The sequence below is a fragment of the Vigna angularis genome, chromosome 6 (genome assembly GCF_016808095.1).
Source record: "Vigna angularis cultivar LongXiaoDou No.4 chromosome 6, ASM1680809v1, whole genome shotgun sequence".
Lineage (NCBI taxonomy): Eukaryota > Viridiplantae > Streptophyta > Magnoliopsida > Fabales > Fabaceae > Vigna > Vigna angularis.
In genome coordinates this window covers 5,010,884-5,027,343 of record NC_068975.1, presented here as the reverse complement: position 1 = coordinate 5,027,343, position 16,460 = coordinate 5,010,884, and the positions used below count along the sequence as shown (strand labels likewise).

Here is a 16,460-nt window from a genome sequence, read left to right as displayed (position 1 = left end):
GTGATGGCTTAGGCTTGTTTTCAAATATGAAAAAATAAAAAATAGTAAAGAATTGAGGTGTCTCTACTTGAGCGTGCCACGTCAATAAGAAAGGGACTCCAGTGCACCACGTCAACCACAAACTAACGCCGTTAGGCCCAATTTAATGGTAGGGGCCCAATTGTTGCAATTTTCACAAAATTAGGACCCAATTGAGAAAACAAAAAAGAATAGGAAGAAATTTAACAAGATATTTTTTGTTAATATTATTAACAATTTAACAAGATTCTCCTCTAAAATAAGGACCTCCTGAATGATTAAACGTTAATATTATTAACAATTTAACAAGATATTTTTTGTTTTTCCGTGTTTCCACACATTTCTTGACATTTCAACCTTCCCTGAAGTTGTTGGATGTCTATAATTCCTTGCTTGCATGTGATGTGAGATCATAAAACCGCGAAGGCCCTTGCGCAATCAAATCTGCTAGCTGAAGTCTGGTTGAGACATAGGACTTGGTGATAAGGTCGTTAGTGATAATGGAAAGTTGATCTATCTTTATGTACTTAGTTCTATCATGCTGAATTGGATTTTAAGCCATATTGATAGCTGATTTATAGCTGATTTATTATCACAATAGATAACCTATAGCTAATTTAGTATCACAATAGATAACCATAGGTTGTTCACATTTTACTTTAAGATCATTCAAGATAATTTTCAACAATAATTTGTCTTCCTGTGAAATAATCTTTCATCTACATAGACCAAGAGTTGAATAAGTTTCTCTTCTAAGGTATGCTCAATAACAATGTATGGTCATGGTCATCTTGACTCTGGCAGTACCCCAAGGATACCATAGCTAACGTAATTCTTATAAAACAATCATGGGGTGACTAATTAATTCCATATAGGGCTTCTTTGTCATGCACATGTTATTTCTTCAATATGGGTGTATTAGAAAGTTTTTGAATATGAAGGACATTTTCAAGGTTAGGAGATGACAATAGAGGAATATTGGGGAGTCCAATTATTGGGACACATGCAAGGTAGTCAACATCGTGATTATGATAATGATCGTGAAGGGCTCAGAAGATCGTAACACAAATCATAGATTTTACTTTCTTCAAAAGTATATGGTACACATGCCTAGGCAAATAACATAAATAATTAAAATAAAATTGATTGCTTTGTCAATACTTCATTTGACATAAGTTCATCTAATATAAATCACTTGAAGATTTAGAGAGAAAGAGATTAAAACAAAACCTCTATTATTTCTTCTTGTTTCCTAATACATCACTAATGATACTTATACAAACATAATCAACACTGAAAGTAGGAACAGTGAAAACAAAGGAAAAACATAGAAGACTCCTAAGGAGTCTATATCTAAAACATATTACATTTCAACACTCCCCCTCAAGCTGGAGCATATAAATCATATGCACCAAGCTTGGAACATATGAATTGAATTCTAGGCCCCCTTAGAGATTTGGTCAGAATGTCTCCAAGTTGTTCATTAGAATTGACAAATTCAGTAACTAGTTCCTTGGATAATAACTTCTCCCTAATAAAATGACAGTCAATTTCTATGTGTTTCGTTCTCTCATGAAACACAGGATTGGAAGAAATGTGAAGAGCTGCTTGATTGTCACAGTACAGTTTCATTTGCTCATTTTCACAAAATTTCAATTCTTGAAGAAGTTGTCTAATCCACACAAGTTCGCATGTAGTTAGAGCCATAGATCGGTATTCAGCTTCAGCACTAGATCGGGCAACAACATTTTGTTTTTTACTTTTCCAAGATACAAGGTTCCCACCGAGTAAAACACAATATCCTGTAGTCGATCTTCGATCAATTGGACTACCAGCCCAATCTGCATCACAATATCCTTCGATTCGAGTGTTTCCCTTGTTCTCATACAATAGTCCCTGTCCTGGGCTTCCTTTTATGTATCTGAGAATGCGAAGCACTGCATTCCAATGATCAACATGTGGATTTTGCATAAATTGACTCACAATTCCAACTGAATAAGAAAGGTCGAGTCTTGTTATGGTGAGATAGATGAGTTTTCCAACTAGCCTTCTATATCTCTCTGGGTCTGAGAAGAGTTCACCCTGATCTCTCATTAACTTTTGATTTGGATCCATAGGACTATCAATGGGCTTGCAATTTGTTAGACCTGTTTCTTCTAAAATGTCAAGAGCATATTTCCTTTGTGAAATGATGACACCATCTTTTGACTGTGCCACTTCAATACCAAGAAAATATTTTAGACGACCCAGATCTTTAGTTTGAAAGTGGTTGAACAGATGATTCTTTAACTGAGTAATTCTGGCTATGTCATTTCCTATAATAACAATATCATCAACATACACCATGAGATAAACACATTTGTCAGGAGAAGAGTGACCATAAAACACTGAATGATCTGCCTCACATCGTTTCAATCCAAACCTTTGCACTACCTGACTAAATTTTACAAACCAAGCTCGAGGTGATTGCTTCAAGCCATAGAGAGAACGACGTAACTTACAAACCAAGCCAGACTCCCCCTGAGCAATAAATCCAGGAGGTTGCTCCATGTATATTTCCTCTTCCAGATCACCATGAAGAAAGGCATTTTTAATGTCTAACTGATAAAGAGGCCATTGACGAATAGCAGCCATAGCAAGCAAAATACGAACTGTACTGGTTTTAGCCACAGGAGAGAAAGTATCACTATAGTCAAGGCCATAAACTTGAGTATAGCCCTTAGCTACTAGCCGAGCTTTAAGACGATCAATTTTACCAGTAGGACCAACTTTAATAGTATATATCCATCTACAACCAACAGCCTTCTTATCAGGAGGAAGAGGGACAAGATCCCAAGTGTTATTGTGTTCAAGTGCCATCATTTCATCAACCATGGCTTGTCGCCAACCAGAATGACCAAGTGCCTCATGAACATTATTAGGAACTTTAGTGGAAGATAATGAGGAAACAAAAGAGAAATATGAAGGAGACAATTGATGATAACTCACAAAATTATAAATAGGATATGGATTACGAGTAGACCGAATACCTTTCCGAAGGGCAATGGGCCAGTTATCATCTGAATCAGTAGAAGGTGAAGAGGATGAAGGATCCATGGTATGATGATCTGATGGAGGAGGAACTGAGTCTCGAGGATCTTCAGTGTTTGGAGTTGAAGATTGTGTCCGACGCTGATATGTGATAAGAGGTGGAGGAACAATGTCATTTGGATTTTGAGTTTGAGGTACAGAATCAGGAATAACTAAAGGATCACATGTTGGCAAAGGAAACATTTGTTGAACATAAGAACGATCCTCCATGGAGGAAGGAAAAAATGGTTTATCCTCAAAGAATGTGACATCTGCTGACATATAATATCTCCCGATGGAGGGAGAATAACATTTATACCCTTTCTGAAGACGAGAGTATCCTAAGAAAACACACTTGATAGCTTTAGCTGAGAGTTTATCAAGACCTGGAGAAACATTATGAACAAAACACGTACACCCAAATACTCGTGGGGAAACATGATACAAAGTGTCATTGGGAAAAATGACAGAGTGAGGAATTTTATTGTTAAGAGAGGAAGAAGGCATCCTATTGATAAGAAAACAGGCAGTAAGGACTGCATCGCCCCAATGATGTACAGAAACATTGGTATTCAACATCAAGGAACGTGCAGTTTCAATGAGATGTCTATTCTTTCTCTCTGCAATGCCATTTTGTTGTGGAGTATGAGGACAGGTTGATTGGTGTAAAATTCCTTGGGAAGATAAGAGAGAAGAAAATGCTGCAGAGAAATATTCCTTAGCATTATCACTTCGAAGAATTTTAATTGTCTTCCCAAATTGGTTCTTAATTTCATTAAGAAAAGACTTAAAAATAGACAAAAGTTCAGATCTCTCTTTCATTAAATAAACCCAAGTACACCGAGAGAATTCATCAATGAAAGTTACAAAATAATTAAAACCAAATGACGTAACACGACTAGGTCCCCAAATGTCTGAGTGAATAATTGAAAAAGGAGAATTACAATGTGTCTCAGATCTTTTAGGATAGGAAGATCTAACATGTTTTCCTAATTGACAAGACTCACAATCTAAGACTTGAATATTTCTGAGACTTGGAACCATAATCTTCAACTTGAGCAAACTTGGATGGCCTAAACGATCATGCAAAAGTTTAGGGGATGAAGAAGTAAAGCAGGAAACTGAAGAACAAGATTTTAAGAAATAAAGTCCTTGAGACTCATGTCCTTCTCCAATCAGACGACCTGTCCCATGTTCCTGTATAACAAAGGAATTAGCAGTAAAGGTTATGGAACAATTTAAGGAACGAGTCAACTGACTTAAGGAGATTAAATTGTATGGACAATGGGGAACATATAAAACTGAATTTAAATTTAGTGAAGGAGATAAGGAAACTTTGCCAATTCCTTGAGATGTCACTTTCGATCCATCGGCAACAGTAATAAGATGGTGAATTTTTGGAGAAGACATAGAAGAAAATGAAGAAATGTTACCAGAGATATGGTCAGAGGCACCGGAGTCAAGAATCCATGGATTATGACCTTCCACAGATTTAGATAGGTTGGTTGTAGGCACACTGGTCATGGTAGAAGATTGACCAGGATTAAATGATTTTCCAGACTTGTATCTGAGAAATTCTTCATATTCTTCATTTGAAATTCTGGATTCTAGATCACCAGCTTTAGAAACATGAGCAACTTTGTCTGGATATCCATGTAAAATATAACATTTGTCCCGAGTATGACCTATTTTGTTACAATATGTGCATTGAGGACGTATACTACGACCACCACGTCCTCGGTTGCTTCTGCCTCCTCCTCTCCCTTGTGGCACTCCTCTTCCTTCGGGTATTGTCATGGCTGATGTTTCAATAACCTCAATTGGATTCTCATTTTTCACTGATGTAGGTACTCGAAGAAGTCGAGTAACTAAGCCATCCATTGATGGGATTTGATCACCAGCTAAAATCAGATCACGTACATGATCATAATCTGAGTGTAAACTTCTTAGAATTAGGACCATGTAAAACTTGTCAAGCTTTTTATTGATCCCTTCTAATGAATCAGCTATAAAGAAGTTCTTTAATTCTTCTACAGCAGCCCTAGCCTTTGCTATATGAGAAACCATGTCATGATTGACTTGCTTTAGAGATGCTGCTCTTTGAGTTGCATCAAACAGACGTTGTACATCATTAGCAAATATGTCTTGTGCCCTTTTCCAAAAGGATGAACAAGTCTTATAGGGTCTTAATATATCTAGAACTTCTTGCTCAACTGACTGCCACAAAATTGCACATAACTGAAAATCCAATTTTTGCCATTGGGATTTTTCGTCGTCTTGAATCATAGAAATGTCTTGTTCAAGATGATCATGGTGCCCTTGACCAAGAAACCACAATTCCACAGCAGAAGACCATGATAAATAATTTCTCCAATTGAGCTTTGCAGATGTGATGATTGGAGTAGCAGATAGAGAGGAATTAATTCCAATAGGAGATGCCATGACAGATCTGTAAGAACAATCTGGAGTCCAGAATCAGAAATGGGATCTGGAAACAGTAAAAGATAAGAGCCAACTTGAGGGGGAAACCCTAGGTATCAATTACAGCCCCTGAAACAGTAAAATAAGAGCCAAAAGAAGCTCTGGAAAGTCAGACGAACAGGACGACAGTGGTTCGATGATCGTCCGGCAAGGATAAGGCGGCGCGTGAACAGTACGCGCTTGGGCGCGTGAACAGTACGCGCTTGACGTCTGACGGAGGAAGGAGGCGCGTGGCGGCGCGTGCAGCGGAAACAGGGAAAGCGACCACCAGGGATGGGTCACGCTCGAGCAGGCGCACAAAACCCCTAACTTCGCCTGAGAAAATGAGTCACCGGCGGCGGCGGCGGCGGCAGAAGCGGCGGCGGCGATCGGTAGTCAGACAGAGAGCCCCGGTGGTTGGCTCTGATGCCAACTTGAAGATTTAGAGAGAAAGAGATTAAAACAAAACCTCTATTATTTCTTCTTGTTTCCTAATACATCACTAATGATACTTATACAAACATAATCAACACTGAAAGTAGGAACAGTGAAAACAAAGGAAAAACATAGAAGACTCCTAAGGAGTCTATATCTAAAACATATTACATTTCAACAAAATCATTCAAATTAAAAATTAAAACTTGAGGGATCTTCTTTAGCTCTTTCTCCTTAATGAAGCTCATCAATAAGAACATCCTCCACCTCTAGAGGTGGATGATGAGAACATAAAGTCTCCACTACCTTGGGCTTAATCTTTAGCCAAGTGCTCATCATCTCTGCTTGAAGTGGCAGCATCGTTTAAATCTATCTTTCAATTGTCACGTCCATCAACAATTTTCATAATGTACTCATCATTGGATGGGATATCATCAAGGTCAAACTCTTCAAGTGATCTTCTCCTACCTTCCTCTGTCAGCCAATTTTGAATTAACCATGACATAAACAATGTCAATCATAGTTTCTTGTTTCAAATGATTTCTTCTCTTGTTTGGACCTAATAAATGCAAACGTAAACATGCATACAAGTAATTACTAGTTTACTGTATATTAATTCTAATTTATCTGATTTTTCACTAGTTATGTTCAAATCCAAAAGAACTAAATGTCAAACTAAGTACAGAAATGGCAAAACTTTCAATCTCCGGGTGTTGATCTCCATAAGACTCGTGCCAAGCTGTTGGAGTCTTTTTTCCAGTTGTCTTAATAGCCAAGGAGTTGCCAAACAACTTTTCTTGGTTCTTGAAATCTTCTAGTTGCAAATCAATCCAATCTTGCTTCTCAGGATCGGCCACCAACTTTTCTGTATTTGCTTTAGCATTAGGGGAACAATGGAATTCAGTATTCCAAAAGTAGCACATAGCATTCAAAGGCCTACGGACTTCGTTGTGCCACCTTTCATGAGTAGTATTTCAAATCTTCATAACATAAAATGGTAGAATAATAATTTGAATTATTGTTGTTCATTTCTAAGAAGTCAAATGAAAAGTTGAAATGAAATTTCAATATGGAGATTAGCAAATTACTTACCTGTTGTTACCTTTAAACTCCTTTTGAATTTTTTCTTTAGCCCAGTCCATTGCCTTGTAGATGAAACCCATGGTTGGTTTATCATCATAATTTACCTTTCGAAGCACTTTCTTTATCGAAGACCAACTCTTAAGTTCAATTTCCATCCCTTTACTTACAAAATGAGTATTCTTTGCTTCATCACTAGTAAACATTCTAAACAAAGGGAACCAATGGGCCAAAACACAACCTAGAGCTAAGAGGTGGCATGTTGTCTATTTTTTGGAATTATATCTTGATGAACAAGTATCTTCTTTTAAAATTCTTCTAGCATCAGGTCAATGCAATGTGTTTCACATGGGTTTCAACATAGCCTTTTTCTGTTCTGCGTTAAGAATTCACCAGCTGCTTTATAATTGGGAGCCTTGATTATTATAATTTGGACATTGTTCTCCTTGCCGATTTCTTAAAACATAATTAATGCATGAGACTGTTTGGAGAGTGTCTAAAAAGCACCGAGCAAATATCTCAACTGGTTGATGGATGTAGTATGGTGTAGTTGATATTTGAAATCAGACTGTTGGAGTACTAGAGAATCTGAATATTCTGTTCTTTGGTACTTTAATAAATCTATTGACTGTTTGGTATACTTAGTGACTATAACTGCTGTACAAACATGGATTCAATATGTGCATAAGGGAGGCAGTTTACCTGATATTAACTATTTGCGGATATCTGGACTGGCGTATTCAGGTACAAATTTGATGATGAGAGGGTGACAAAAGAAGATAATAAAAGGGCATTAGAGGAGCAATATGGGGGTGAGGAAGAGGTAATTAAATTATTTTATTACATAGACCATGCTATTTTTTCCCTTTTCAATATTTGCTAGTTAACATTGGGGATTGTGTTTGAACAGTTACCACAGGCAAATCCTGGTTTCAATAACACTCCATTTAAGTTCACCAAATACTCAAATGCTTATATGTTGGTGTATATTCGTGAAAGTGACAAGGACAAAATCATATGCAATGTGGATGAGAAAGACATTGCAGCACATTTAAGGGTAAGAGTGTATTCTTATCTACATTGAAGACTTCGAAACACTTGCTTTAACTTAGATGGCTGTTTATTAGTGAATAGTCTTAGAAAGCATTTTACCACTCAGCTGTTGCTATCAACATGATTGCACTTACGAACTTATCTCGTTTTATCTCTGTTTCCTGAAGAGGAATTGCAGGCCTTATGAACATATTGGGCAAAACTTGAGTGATGTTCAATTTGCTGTGTCATCTACTTTTTATTGTTCTATTATTTAGGTTGCTTTATTCTGGTAATCGGGTATGATTTTTTGCAATGAATTAATGTAGGAGAGGTTGAAGAAAGAACAAGAAGAGAAAGAGCACAAAAAGAAAGAAAAGGCAGAAGCTCACCTATATACTATCATAAAGGTTCTTAGTTCTTGACCTTGACTTCTTAAATTGGCAATCGAATATTGTGTCTTGAACTTTACCAAGGTTTTTGGATTAAACCATAAAATTATGTTTGTTATTACTGATATGATATTCTTAGGTGGCACATGATGAAGACCTGAAAAGCCAGATTGGAAAGGATATTTACTTTGATCTTGTAGACCATGACAAAGTTAGAAGTTTCAGAGTCCAAAAGCAGACAACTTTTAATCTTTTCAAGGTATCTTTTGCAGTCATGCTCTTTTTCTTGGTCTTGTGGTCATGATACTGCATTATTTTTTCATTTAAGAATTCAGAGTGAAGGGCACTTTATATTAGCCCGACAAAAAGTGCCATAAAACATAAAAGTATGATATCGAGATATGTAATTTAAAATAATCAAAAGACTGGGAACTATTGATGATGCAGCTTAAAAACACACTGAAAACAGAATGAAAACAAACTGATTTTTTTTATCAGTATGAAAACAAACTGATAATACCTTCCCACTTCAAAATATGAATTTAGGCTTAACTCAAGGCTACAAAATTTGTTCGTAAGGTGTGGGTGTGGGCTGCACGCATTATATATTATAATTTGACTGTTTGTTGTTGATGTGGGATCTCTAACATATTTCCTTATACTAAGGACTAAACATCCTAAGCATGAGACTAAAGGCTTGTGGGTAGTTCAATAATGGTTTGATAACAGATGACACAATGGGCTTAACAAACATTGCTGCAGTAGGCCCTAATACCATATAGAAAATGAATTTAGGCCTAACTCAACTCTATCAAATTAGCTTGTAAAGTGAGTTTTGCACTCACTCATATAACCCTAACTCTTTTTGTAAATTCTTTTTACCAAGTAATCCTAGTGATATGATTTTATTACATAAAATAATGAGAAATATGATTCCATTATTAGATATTGATTTTGTTCCTTATTCTCGCTGAACTATTATTGCCACAAGTCCTTTCAATGGCGAAGTTTAGTGCACGCATTTTCACAACTGAAATTTTTAGTAGGGAGTGATGGAATGAGGAATTTCAAAATAATTTTCTCATAATCATATGCTAGAAAAGATGTTTATTAAATGCTTATTGATAGGCTTAATGGTTTAACTTAGGTCACGGATTTGATTTTCAGTAAGATAATTGCGGAGGGGAAGATTCTTGGAACTTGCATTTGTTGTCCTATGATGGTGATTTTGTAGATCTAGTGACAATTGAGAAGTTTGATGTCTTAGGGGGAAATTGTTGGGAGGGAAACCAATTTCCCTCAAAGATTGTCTTGTCGATAACCAATCTCTTTGATTGTGACTTCCCTCTCATGGTCTTTGCCATAGACAATTAATACAATTTACAAGAATTTTCCCCTCAACGATTGTCCATAGTAATCAAACTAGTCACCTTGATTCTGATATTAATTGTTAGTTCAAGCACTCACCAATAGGTTAAAATCTTTAAGTTATAGTTAGGTACAACCCTTTTTACTTAAGTGTATTTGCCTAAGTGCAACAATACAATTGTGACTTGGTTCATGAGACAATGGATGGATCTTGCAAGAATTTCTAGGAATTGAACACTTTGATTGTCAGTTGACCCACTTGGTCTTTGTCACAGGATAATTGATGCACCTACAGCAATTAAAGAGACATTTCTAAATCCCCTTTTACTAGACTTCTATTGCTGTACTTCAAGTTCTAATCTTAATAAATAACAAGGAAATTCCTGGAACCATGATATCCACTCCTAGGAAATAATCTTATAGCGAAAAATATTCTAAGATACAATAATGATATTGTAATATATTTTCTAAGCATTCAAATATAAACGAGCATTAACAACAAAACAAGTAAAGGATAGGAATATAGCTAGGGACTTGGTTGTTTACGCTTGAATGCTATCTATGGGCAGCATTTGCTGTTTGGCCTGACAGATTTTTTACTGTAAAACTACTTAATTGTTTCAGAGAAAATTAATATGTTCAAAAGTAAGCTTAAGTTCTATAATTTAATAAGCGTTATATATGTTTTTCATCCAAAGACTATTCACTAAAATTGTATTTCGTTTTTGCTTCAAAGTATGTTCCAATTTTGTACCTATACTTTGTGACATAATGTAAAATGTCCTCGGCCACAAAATGGCAGCTAATAGCGTTAGAGTCTCCTCTTTTACTTGCAACTCTCTCTCCCCTCAGTGCAACTCTTTTTCTCACTACAACTCTTTTTTTGGTGGTGATGGGACCTTGAGGTAGGCCTAGAGATGATGAGCTTGGTGGTGGGTTTGAGTGAATATTGAGGGTAGTGGTGGGTGAATTTGTGGACAAGGAGGAGGTGGGAGGGATTTCTTGATGAGGTTCCATTGGGAGGGGCAGTGAGAGAAATTTAGGAGGGAAGGTGACAAGTAAGGGTGGATGAAGGAGAGGTGAGAGGATGTGGCGATTGAGACGTGAAAGGGACTGGCATAGAGGTTGATGGGCAGGTGGGAATGGAAGAGAATGAGGAAGACATGGATGTGGAGGTGATGGAGTCATGAACCAAGGGATTTTATTTTATTAGATATGAGATTTGGATTTAAGGGAAGATTGATCACTGCCACCAGCCTCCAAAACCATCACCATGGCCCCACTCCGACCACTCTAGGAAGAGAGTTGCAATGAGGAAAGAGAGTTGCAATTAGGAGAGACTCTAGCACCATCAATTGTTATTTGTTGTCGAGGACATTTTACATTCTTTTTAAGTGTATGGATGAAGTTGATACATACTTTGAAGCATAAATGAAATATAATTTTAATGAATAGTTGGAGACTGTTAGAATAATGGCATCTATATATCATCATTAAGCCTACTTAGGGTGTAGTGTACTAGCTTTTATGAGTTGTATCCATAGTAGTACTTAGTTCTGTACTTATATGTCTACGACAGTTTATATTATAAATAGAAGATTGGAGAGGGATTAACTAAGTCCTCTAGAAATATATTTTCTGTTTAATCTCAAGTGAGACAAACAAATATTGAACACATTTAGTAGTCATGTTTAGATTGCTTCTAATTGAACTCGGTGAAAGCTCAGTTTTTTTAATAACAAAATTGCTCCTATTACTATCTAGGTAGGTTAATGTGGCTGAAGCAGTCGAGACTGCTACTGAGGGCCAAAATGGTTGCCAACTCACATGACATTTTGATGTTGTGTCTGGAACAGAAGCCTCACATTGGGTCTTAAAGACAAGGCAATTGGTTTCCCACTAACTGAAACATGTGAAAGAGCCAAAATACCCTCACTTAATGGGTTTTTGGGATCTTTTAATGCATGTTTTGAGTGTCAAAACGTTATATGAAAAAACTGCTAATGTTGAGCTTATTGTGAACAATTTTTCTCCTCTTTTCTCACTGGATGACTCCCTCTGTCTAAGCGGCCAAACTTCTATAGTGGCAGGATTTTGTTGTCTTCACTTTTGTTTAGACTAGTAAGTATTGTGTGATACTGAATGCCAATCATACAAAACGGTATGATTCTTCTCCCTCACGATACAAATTGTTGTAAGACTCAGTTTTACTCCTGTATTGCTATTGTGTCGTCCGATTTGCGCTTAGTATTGCATGAATCACGAGTCTGGTGTGTAATGGGCCTGAATTGCACATAATAGGTTTTAATTTAAACTGGGATCAAGTCTCGCAACCCGGTTTGATAACTGTTGTCCGTGAGAAGGAGAAGATGAAATATCAGGACACAGCACAAGAAACTAAGTAGATAGAAGATGTACACAAGAGAAAAGAGAATAGGAGAAGATAATTAGTGTCAATGAGAAGGGAGAAGATGAACCTAGGAGAAGATAGAAGATGAAATGGAAGAAGATGAAACTAGAAGAAGAAGATGAAATGGAAGAAGATGAAACTAGAAGAAGAAGATGAAACTAGAAGAAGAAGATGAAACGAGAGAAGATGAACATAGAAAGAGAAGATGATTCGGTTGATAAATATAATGAACAGTGAGCGCCAACAATAAATCTAAAATAATAATATTTTAAGATGTCTTTTAATTTTTTTCTCTTGCACTGAGAACATTAATCATATCAACTTCTATTTTTTCTCTATAAAAAGTAATATTATCTTTTAAGAAAAAAATTAACTATTATTTAAGTTAATATATATGTGTTATCATATTTTTTTATGTAAAATTATTTATTTGATGTAATTTTTTTAATTTTATATTCTTTATAGAGTATTCTTAATATTATTTAAAGTAGTATATATTTATTATTATATTTTATATATATAATTAGTTATTATTTAAGGATTATATTTGCTATATTTATTCTTATTCTCTTTGAATCTAGATTTAGTAAAGGAGTTGGACCATACAGCCCAATCTAATCTACCCATTATATAACCACTTCTTTTGAATATAGTTGTTATTGTTTATTACATCTTTTTACATGTTTTTATGTCCTATATGTTACTTTTTTAAAATGGGTATGAATCATACTATTCCATGCTTTTGTTTTATTTTTCTTTTCTCTTTGTTTCCTATTCTATTTCTGGTTTATCAAAACAACTTTTATTATTCTTTTTATTCAGACTTTGGGTTTTATTATTTTAGAAGGTTAATCATGTTTAGTGTATGATTTTTTGTGTTTTGTTTTCTGTTTTTCAGCTTTTATATATTTGTATTTTAACTATTTTAATATCTAAAAATAATAGAATGACAGGGTCCCTGTCCCACTTTTGGGGTTGGCTGCTGCACTATCCGGGAATGACAACTGTGATTACGTTTTACAACTTTAAAATTTTGTGACTTACATTCTCCTTTCATAAGAACAAAAGACTTGAAAAGCATAGCCAAATTCTACTGAATATTACATTATGGAACTTAGTGGGGAAAACCTAAATATGAAATCAGCTACCGTTAGAGTATGAAAAGGGTATGTTAACGAGGTACAAACGTTATCTTATAAGCTCATAGCATGTCAATTTAGATTTCATTGAGCCCTATAAATCTGGTTTATTAGATGAGAATCGTGACCCCATTTATATAGTATAATTTGTGCATATCTTTAGTTCATATGACATTTGCAAATCCCATGCATGTTGAGTAGACATTTTGTGCATTGGGCTAGACATCTGAGTGCTCTGAAAGTGGATGTCACAATAGGCCTAATAACATTGACTAGTATAGCTTACAGTATCTCAGAATGTGAGTTCCAAAAAACTATGTTGTAAAGTGAGAATTGCCTTGTACTTATGTACTATAATTTGACTGTATATGTGAGATCTGGAAATTAGAAGGATATAACTAAATGTATCACATAAATCAATATGATCAACTTCTGTTGTAGTAATAATTTAAAGTTTTAGTGACAGTTGCATAGTTTATTGTATAGAGCATTTCTCTATATATTTTATATTGTAATGTTATTTTAATGCCCATTTTTGCACACTCTTTGATATACAGGACGAGGTTGCAAAAGAATTTAATGTTCCAGTTCAATTTCAGCGGTATTGGATATGGGCAAAGCGGCAAAACCATACATATCGTCCTAACAGACCATTGACACCTGCTGAGGAAGCACAATCTGTAAATTTTCATGTTTACTTGGATATTTTGTTCTACTTTGTCCCTTTTATTTTTTTGCTGACTAATTATTTCTTTTTGTATATGAAGATGTTTTACAATTATATTATGGTCCTTCAACAATTTGGTTAAATTTTTGAATTATAGCTTTTTTTTTGTTACTATGGAAGCCTGTTAGTTATGTGATTGTGATGCTATCTTACTATATGTTTATTTCATTTTGTTTGCTGGCCTAATTGCTCATGAGTTGCTTTTGTTTTTCACTTTCCCCATTATGAACTGTTCTATTTCTTGAAAATAAAAATCAATGTTTCAGTAGTATTGTTCATATTAATTGTGTTGGATCCTGGGATTTATATTCCTTGTTCTGGGAATGCTCTGATGTCTTTTAATTATTATCTGTGTTGGTGCTTGGTTATATGGAATGAAAAATTATATGATTGAAGTTTTTCTCAATGTACTTCACTGTATTGCAGGTTGGACAATTGAGAGAAGTATCAAACAAGGTTCACAATGCAGAATTAAAATTGTTTTTGGAAGTGGAGATGGGGATGGTAACATTTGTATTATTGAAATTAAATACTAATTTATTATTTTATTAAATTTTACTGTACAAGTCAAAGCAATCCTGTTGAAAATCTGCATTCATGTTTAGGATTCATGTCCCATCGCACCACCTGAAAAGACCAAGGATGATATATTGCTTTTCTTCAAGCTATATGATCCTGAAAAGGAGGAACTTCGGTACTGAGTAGTTTATTTATTTCAACATTTTTGAGACCTAGGTTGACCTAAGATTTATTTCATTATAATGGCAGTTATGTTGGGAGGATCTTTGTTAAGTGCACTGGCAAGCCATTGGAAATCTTATCGAGGTTAAATGAAATGGCTGGTTATGACCCTGAAGAAGATATTGCACTTTATGAGGTTGGTTTGTATTGATTCCTTTAACTCTTTTGTAACTCATCGAAACAACTAAATATGTAGTGAGGATGGTAATCCAGTTGGTCTTTGACTGAAATTCTACCATTTTTACTTTCATGCTACCTGAATTTTTGTTTGTCCTTTTCTGTCTATTCTTTTTACCATTTTAGTAACTGAGAAATCTTGGAACTTCTTACATTTTATTTATTAATTTAGTCATAAATCTTGCTATTTGTATTTTAGATTGAATGTAACTTATGTTGAAATGTAATGTATTTTCTAGTAGGTTTTTAGGAGCTTCCTTATATTCCTTGTATGCTGAACTACTATCCCTTATAAATAGGGTAGTATGGTGTATTAGGGTTTAGAGAAGTGATAAAATTTTTAGTTTCTCTCAACTCTTTTATGTGTTATCAATTGGCACATGGCTTATAACTTGTGCCAATTAGCTCCATACCTTTTCAACCTGTTGACTCAGATTCAGTAATATATTTTTAATGTGTTCTATGTCGTTGTTTTAGCCACTAAATTTGCTGGTGAATGGTTTTGGCATATTTTCTTTGTAACTAATAGAATGAGGAAGAGATAAAGAACGAATATGAAGAAAAGAGAGAAATCTAAAGATATTATTCAATATCAACTATGATTGCCAATGTGGTTAAAATCATGAGTAAACTCACATGATCATGTGAGTTTGCACCACCAAGCGAGCTGATGCAGAGTTTGGATCAAAAGTTGGGCAGCTCAGCGAGTGAGTATCCTTGCTAGATCGGCTGATCATTTTCTGGTAGGGTTGCGTTTTGAATATCAGAACCAGATAAGACCCAAGCTAGGCACAAGCTTCAAGATGACCATTATCAATGCCACCATCACACTTACTGGCTGTTGCTGCCTTCACACTTCCTAGCACTCTTGGCACTCTCGATCATTGGCTATTGCCACCCTTGCGATTGTTGCCTGATCCATTAGGATACGATCTTCACCCTCATTGTTGTCGGTGGTGTCAGTCCTCACCACTGATACACCTGCCCTCATAGTCACCCTCTCTGCCCTTACAGTCGCCTTTGCTGCTCTCTGTTCCTCTTCTACCCTTTTTCTCTCTCTGCCTCTGTTTTTTTCTGTTCTGCTTTCCTTGGTGGTTCTGCTGGCTGCTCGGGTTTATTTTGAATTTGAAGAAAAAAAATGGCATAACCATTTTTTATGAATTTATTGGTTGTTTCATTATGGCTATTTTATGAATTATGAACCTATTTTTAGTTGTGATGAACCCATTTTATGAATTATGTGGGAGTTATTTTTGTCATTTATATTATTTTTAATGATGCACCTATTTATGAATATATTTTTTTATTTACTCATAGCTTCTGCGATCCAAGAGTTATGATTTTTCATCTCCTTTCCAATCCCATTAGGATCTTTGAGTTTGACAACATTGGTGATCGCATAAGATATTGGT

General features: G+C 35.4%; 2 protein-coding genes across 3 annotated transcripts in view; one reads left to right on the top strand and one right to left on the bottom strand.

Annotated features, from left to right (window-relative positions):
• The window catches only part of LOC108342456 (ubiquitin C-terminal hydrolase 12), a 57,558-nt gene that overhangs the window by 32,724 nt on the left and 8,374 nt on the right, over nt 1–16,460 (top strand). For both annotated transcript variants that reach the window (XM_017580239.2, XM_017580238.2), the window contains exons 12-19: nt 7,807–7,885; nt 7,973–8,119; nt 8,424–8,504; nt 8,626–8,745; nt 13,961–14,083; nt 14,557–14,634; nt 14,736–14,824; nt 14,899–15,007. In XM_017580239.2, coding sequence (XP_017435728.1) covers nt 7,807–7,885; nt 7,973–8,119; nt 8,424–8,504; nt 8,626–8,745; nt 13,961–14,083; nt 14,557–14,634; nt 14,736–14,824; nt 14,899–15,007 — 826 coding nt within the window. The remainder of the gene's footprint in view (nt 1–7,806; nt 7,886–7,972; nt 8,120–8,423; nt 8,505–8,625; nt 8,746–13,960; nt 14,084–14,556; nt 14,635–14,735; nt 14,825–14,898; nt 15,008–16,460) is intronic.
• LOC108319143 (uncharacterized) lies at nt 3,882–7,796 on the bottom strand. Its single transcript, XM_017550177.2, has 2 exons — nt 4,521–7,796; nt 3,882–4,284 (listed from the first exon to the last, which is right to left on the bottom strand). The coding sequence occupies exons 1-2, from the start codon at nt 5,527–5,529 to the stop codon at nt 4,247–4,249; spliced, it is 1,047 nt and encodes a 348-aa protein (XP_017405666.2). The 5' UTR covers nt 5,530–7,796; the 3' UTR covers nt 3,882–4,246.

Excerpts from the sequence above, each read along its gene's own strand:
- LOC108319143 (XM_017550177.2), bottom strand. The coding sequence starts at position 5,529 with ATGGCATCTCCTATTGGAATTAATTCCTCTCTATCTGCTACTCCAATC. Across the intron at positions 4,285-4,520 it reads TGCCTCTGACCATATCTCTG|GAACATGGGACAGGTCGTCT; the intron begins GTAACATTTCTT and ends TTTGTTATACAG.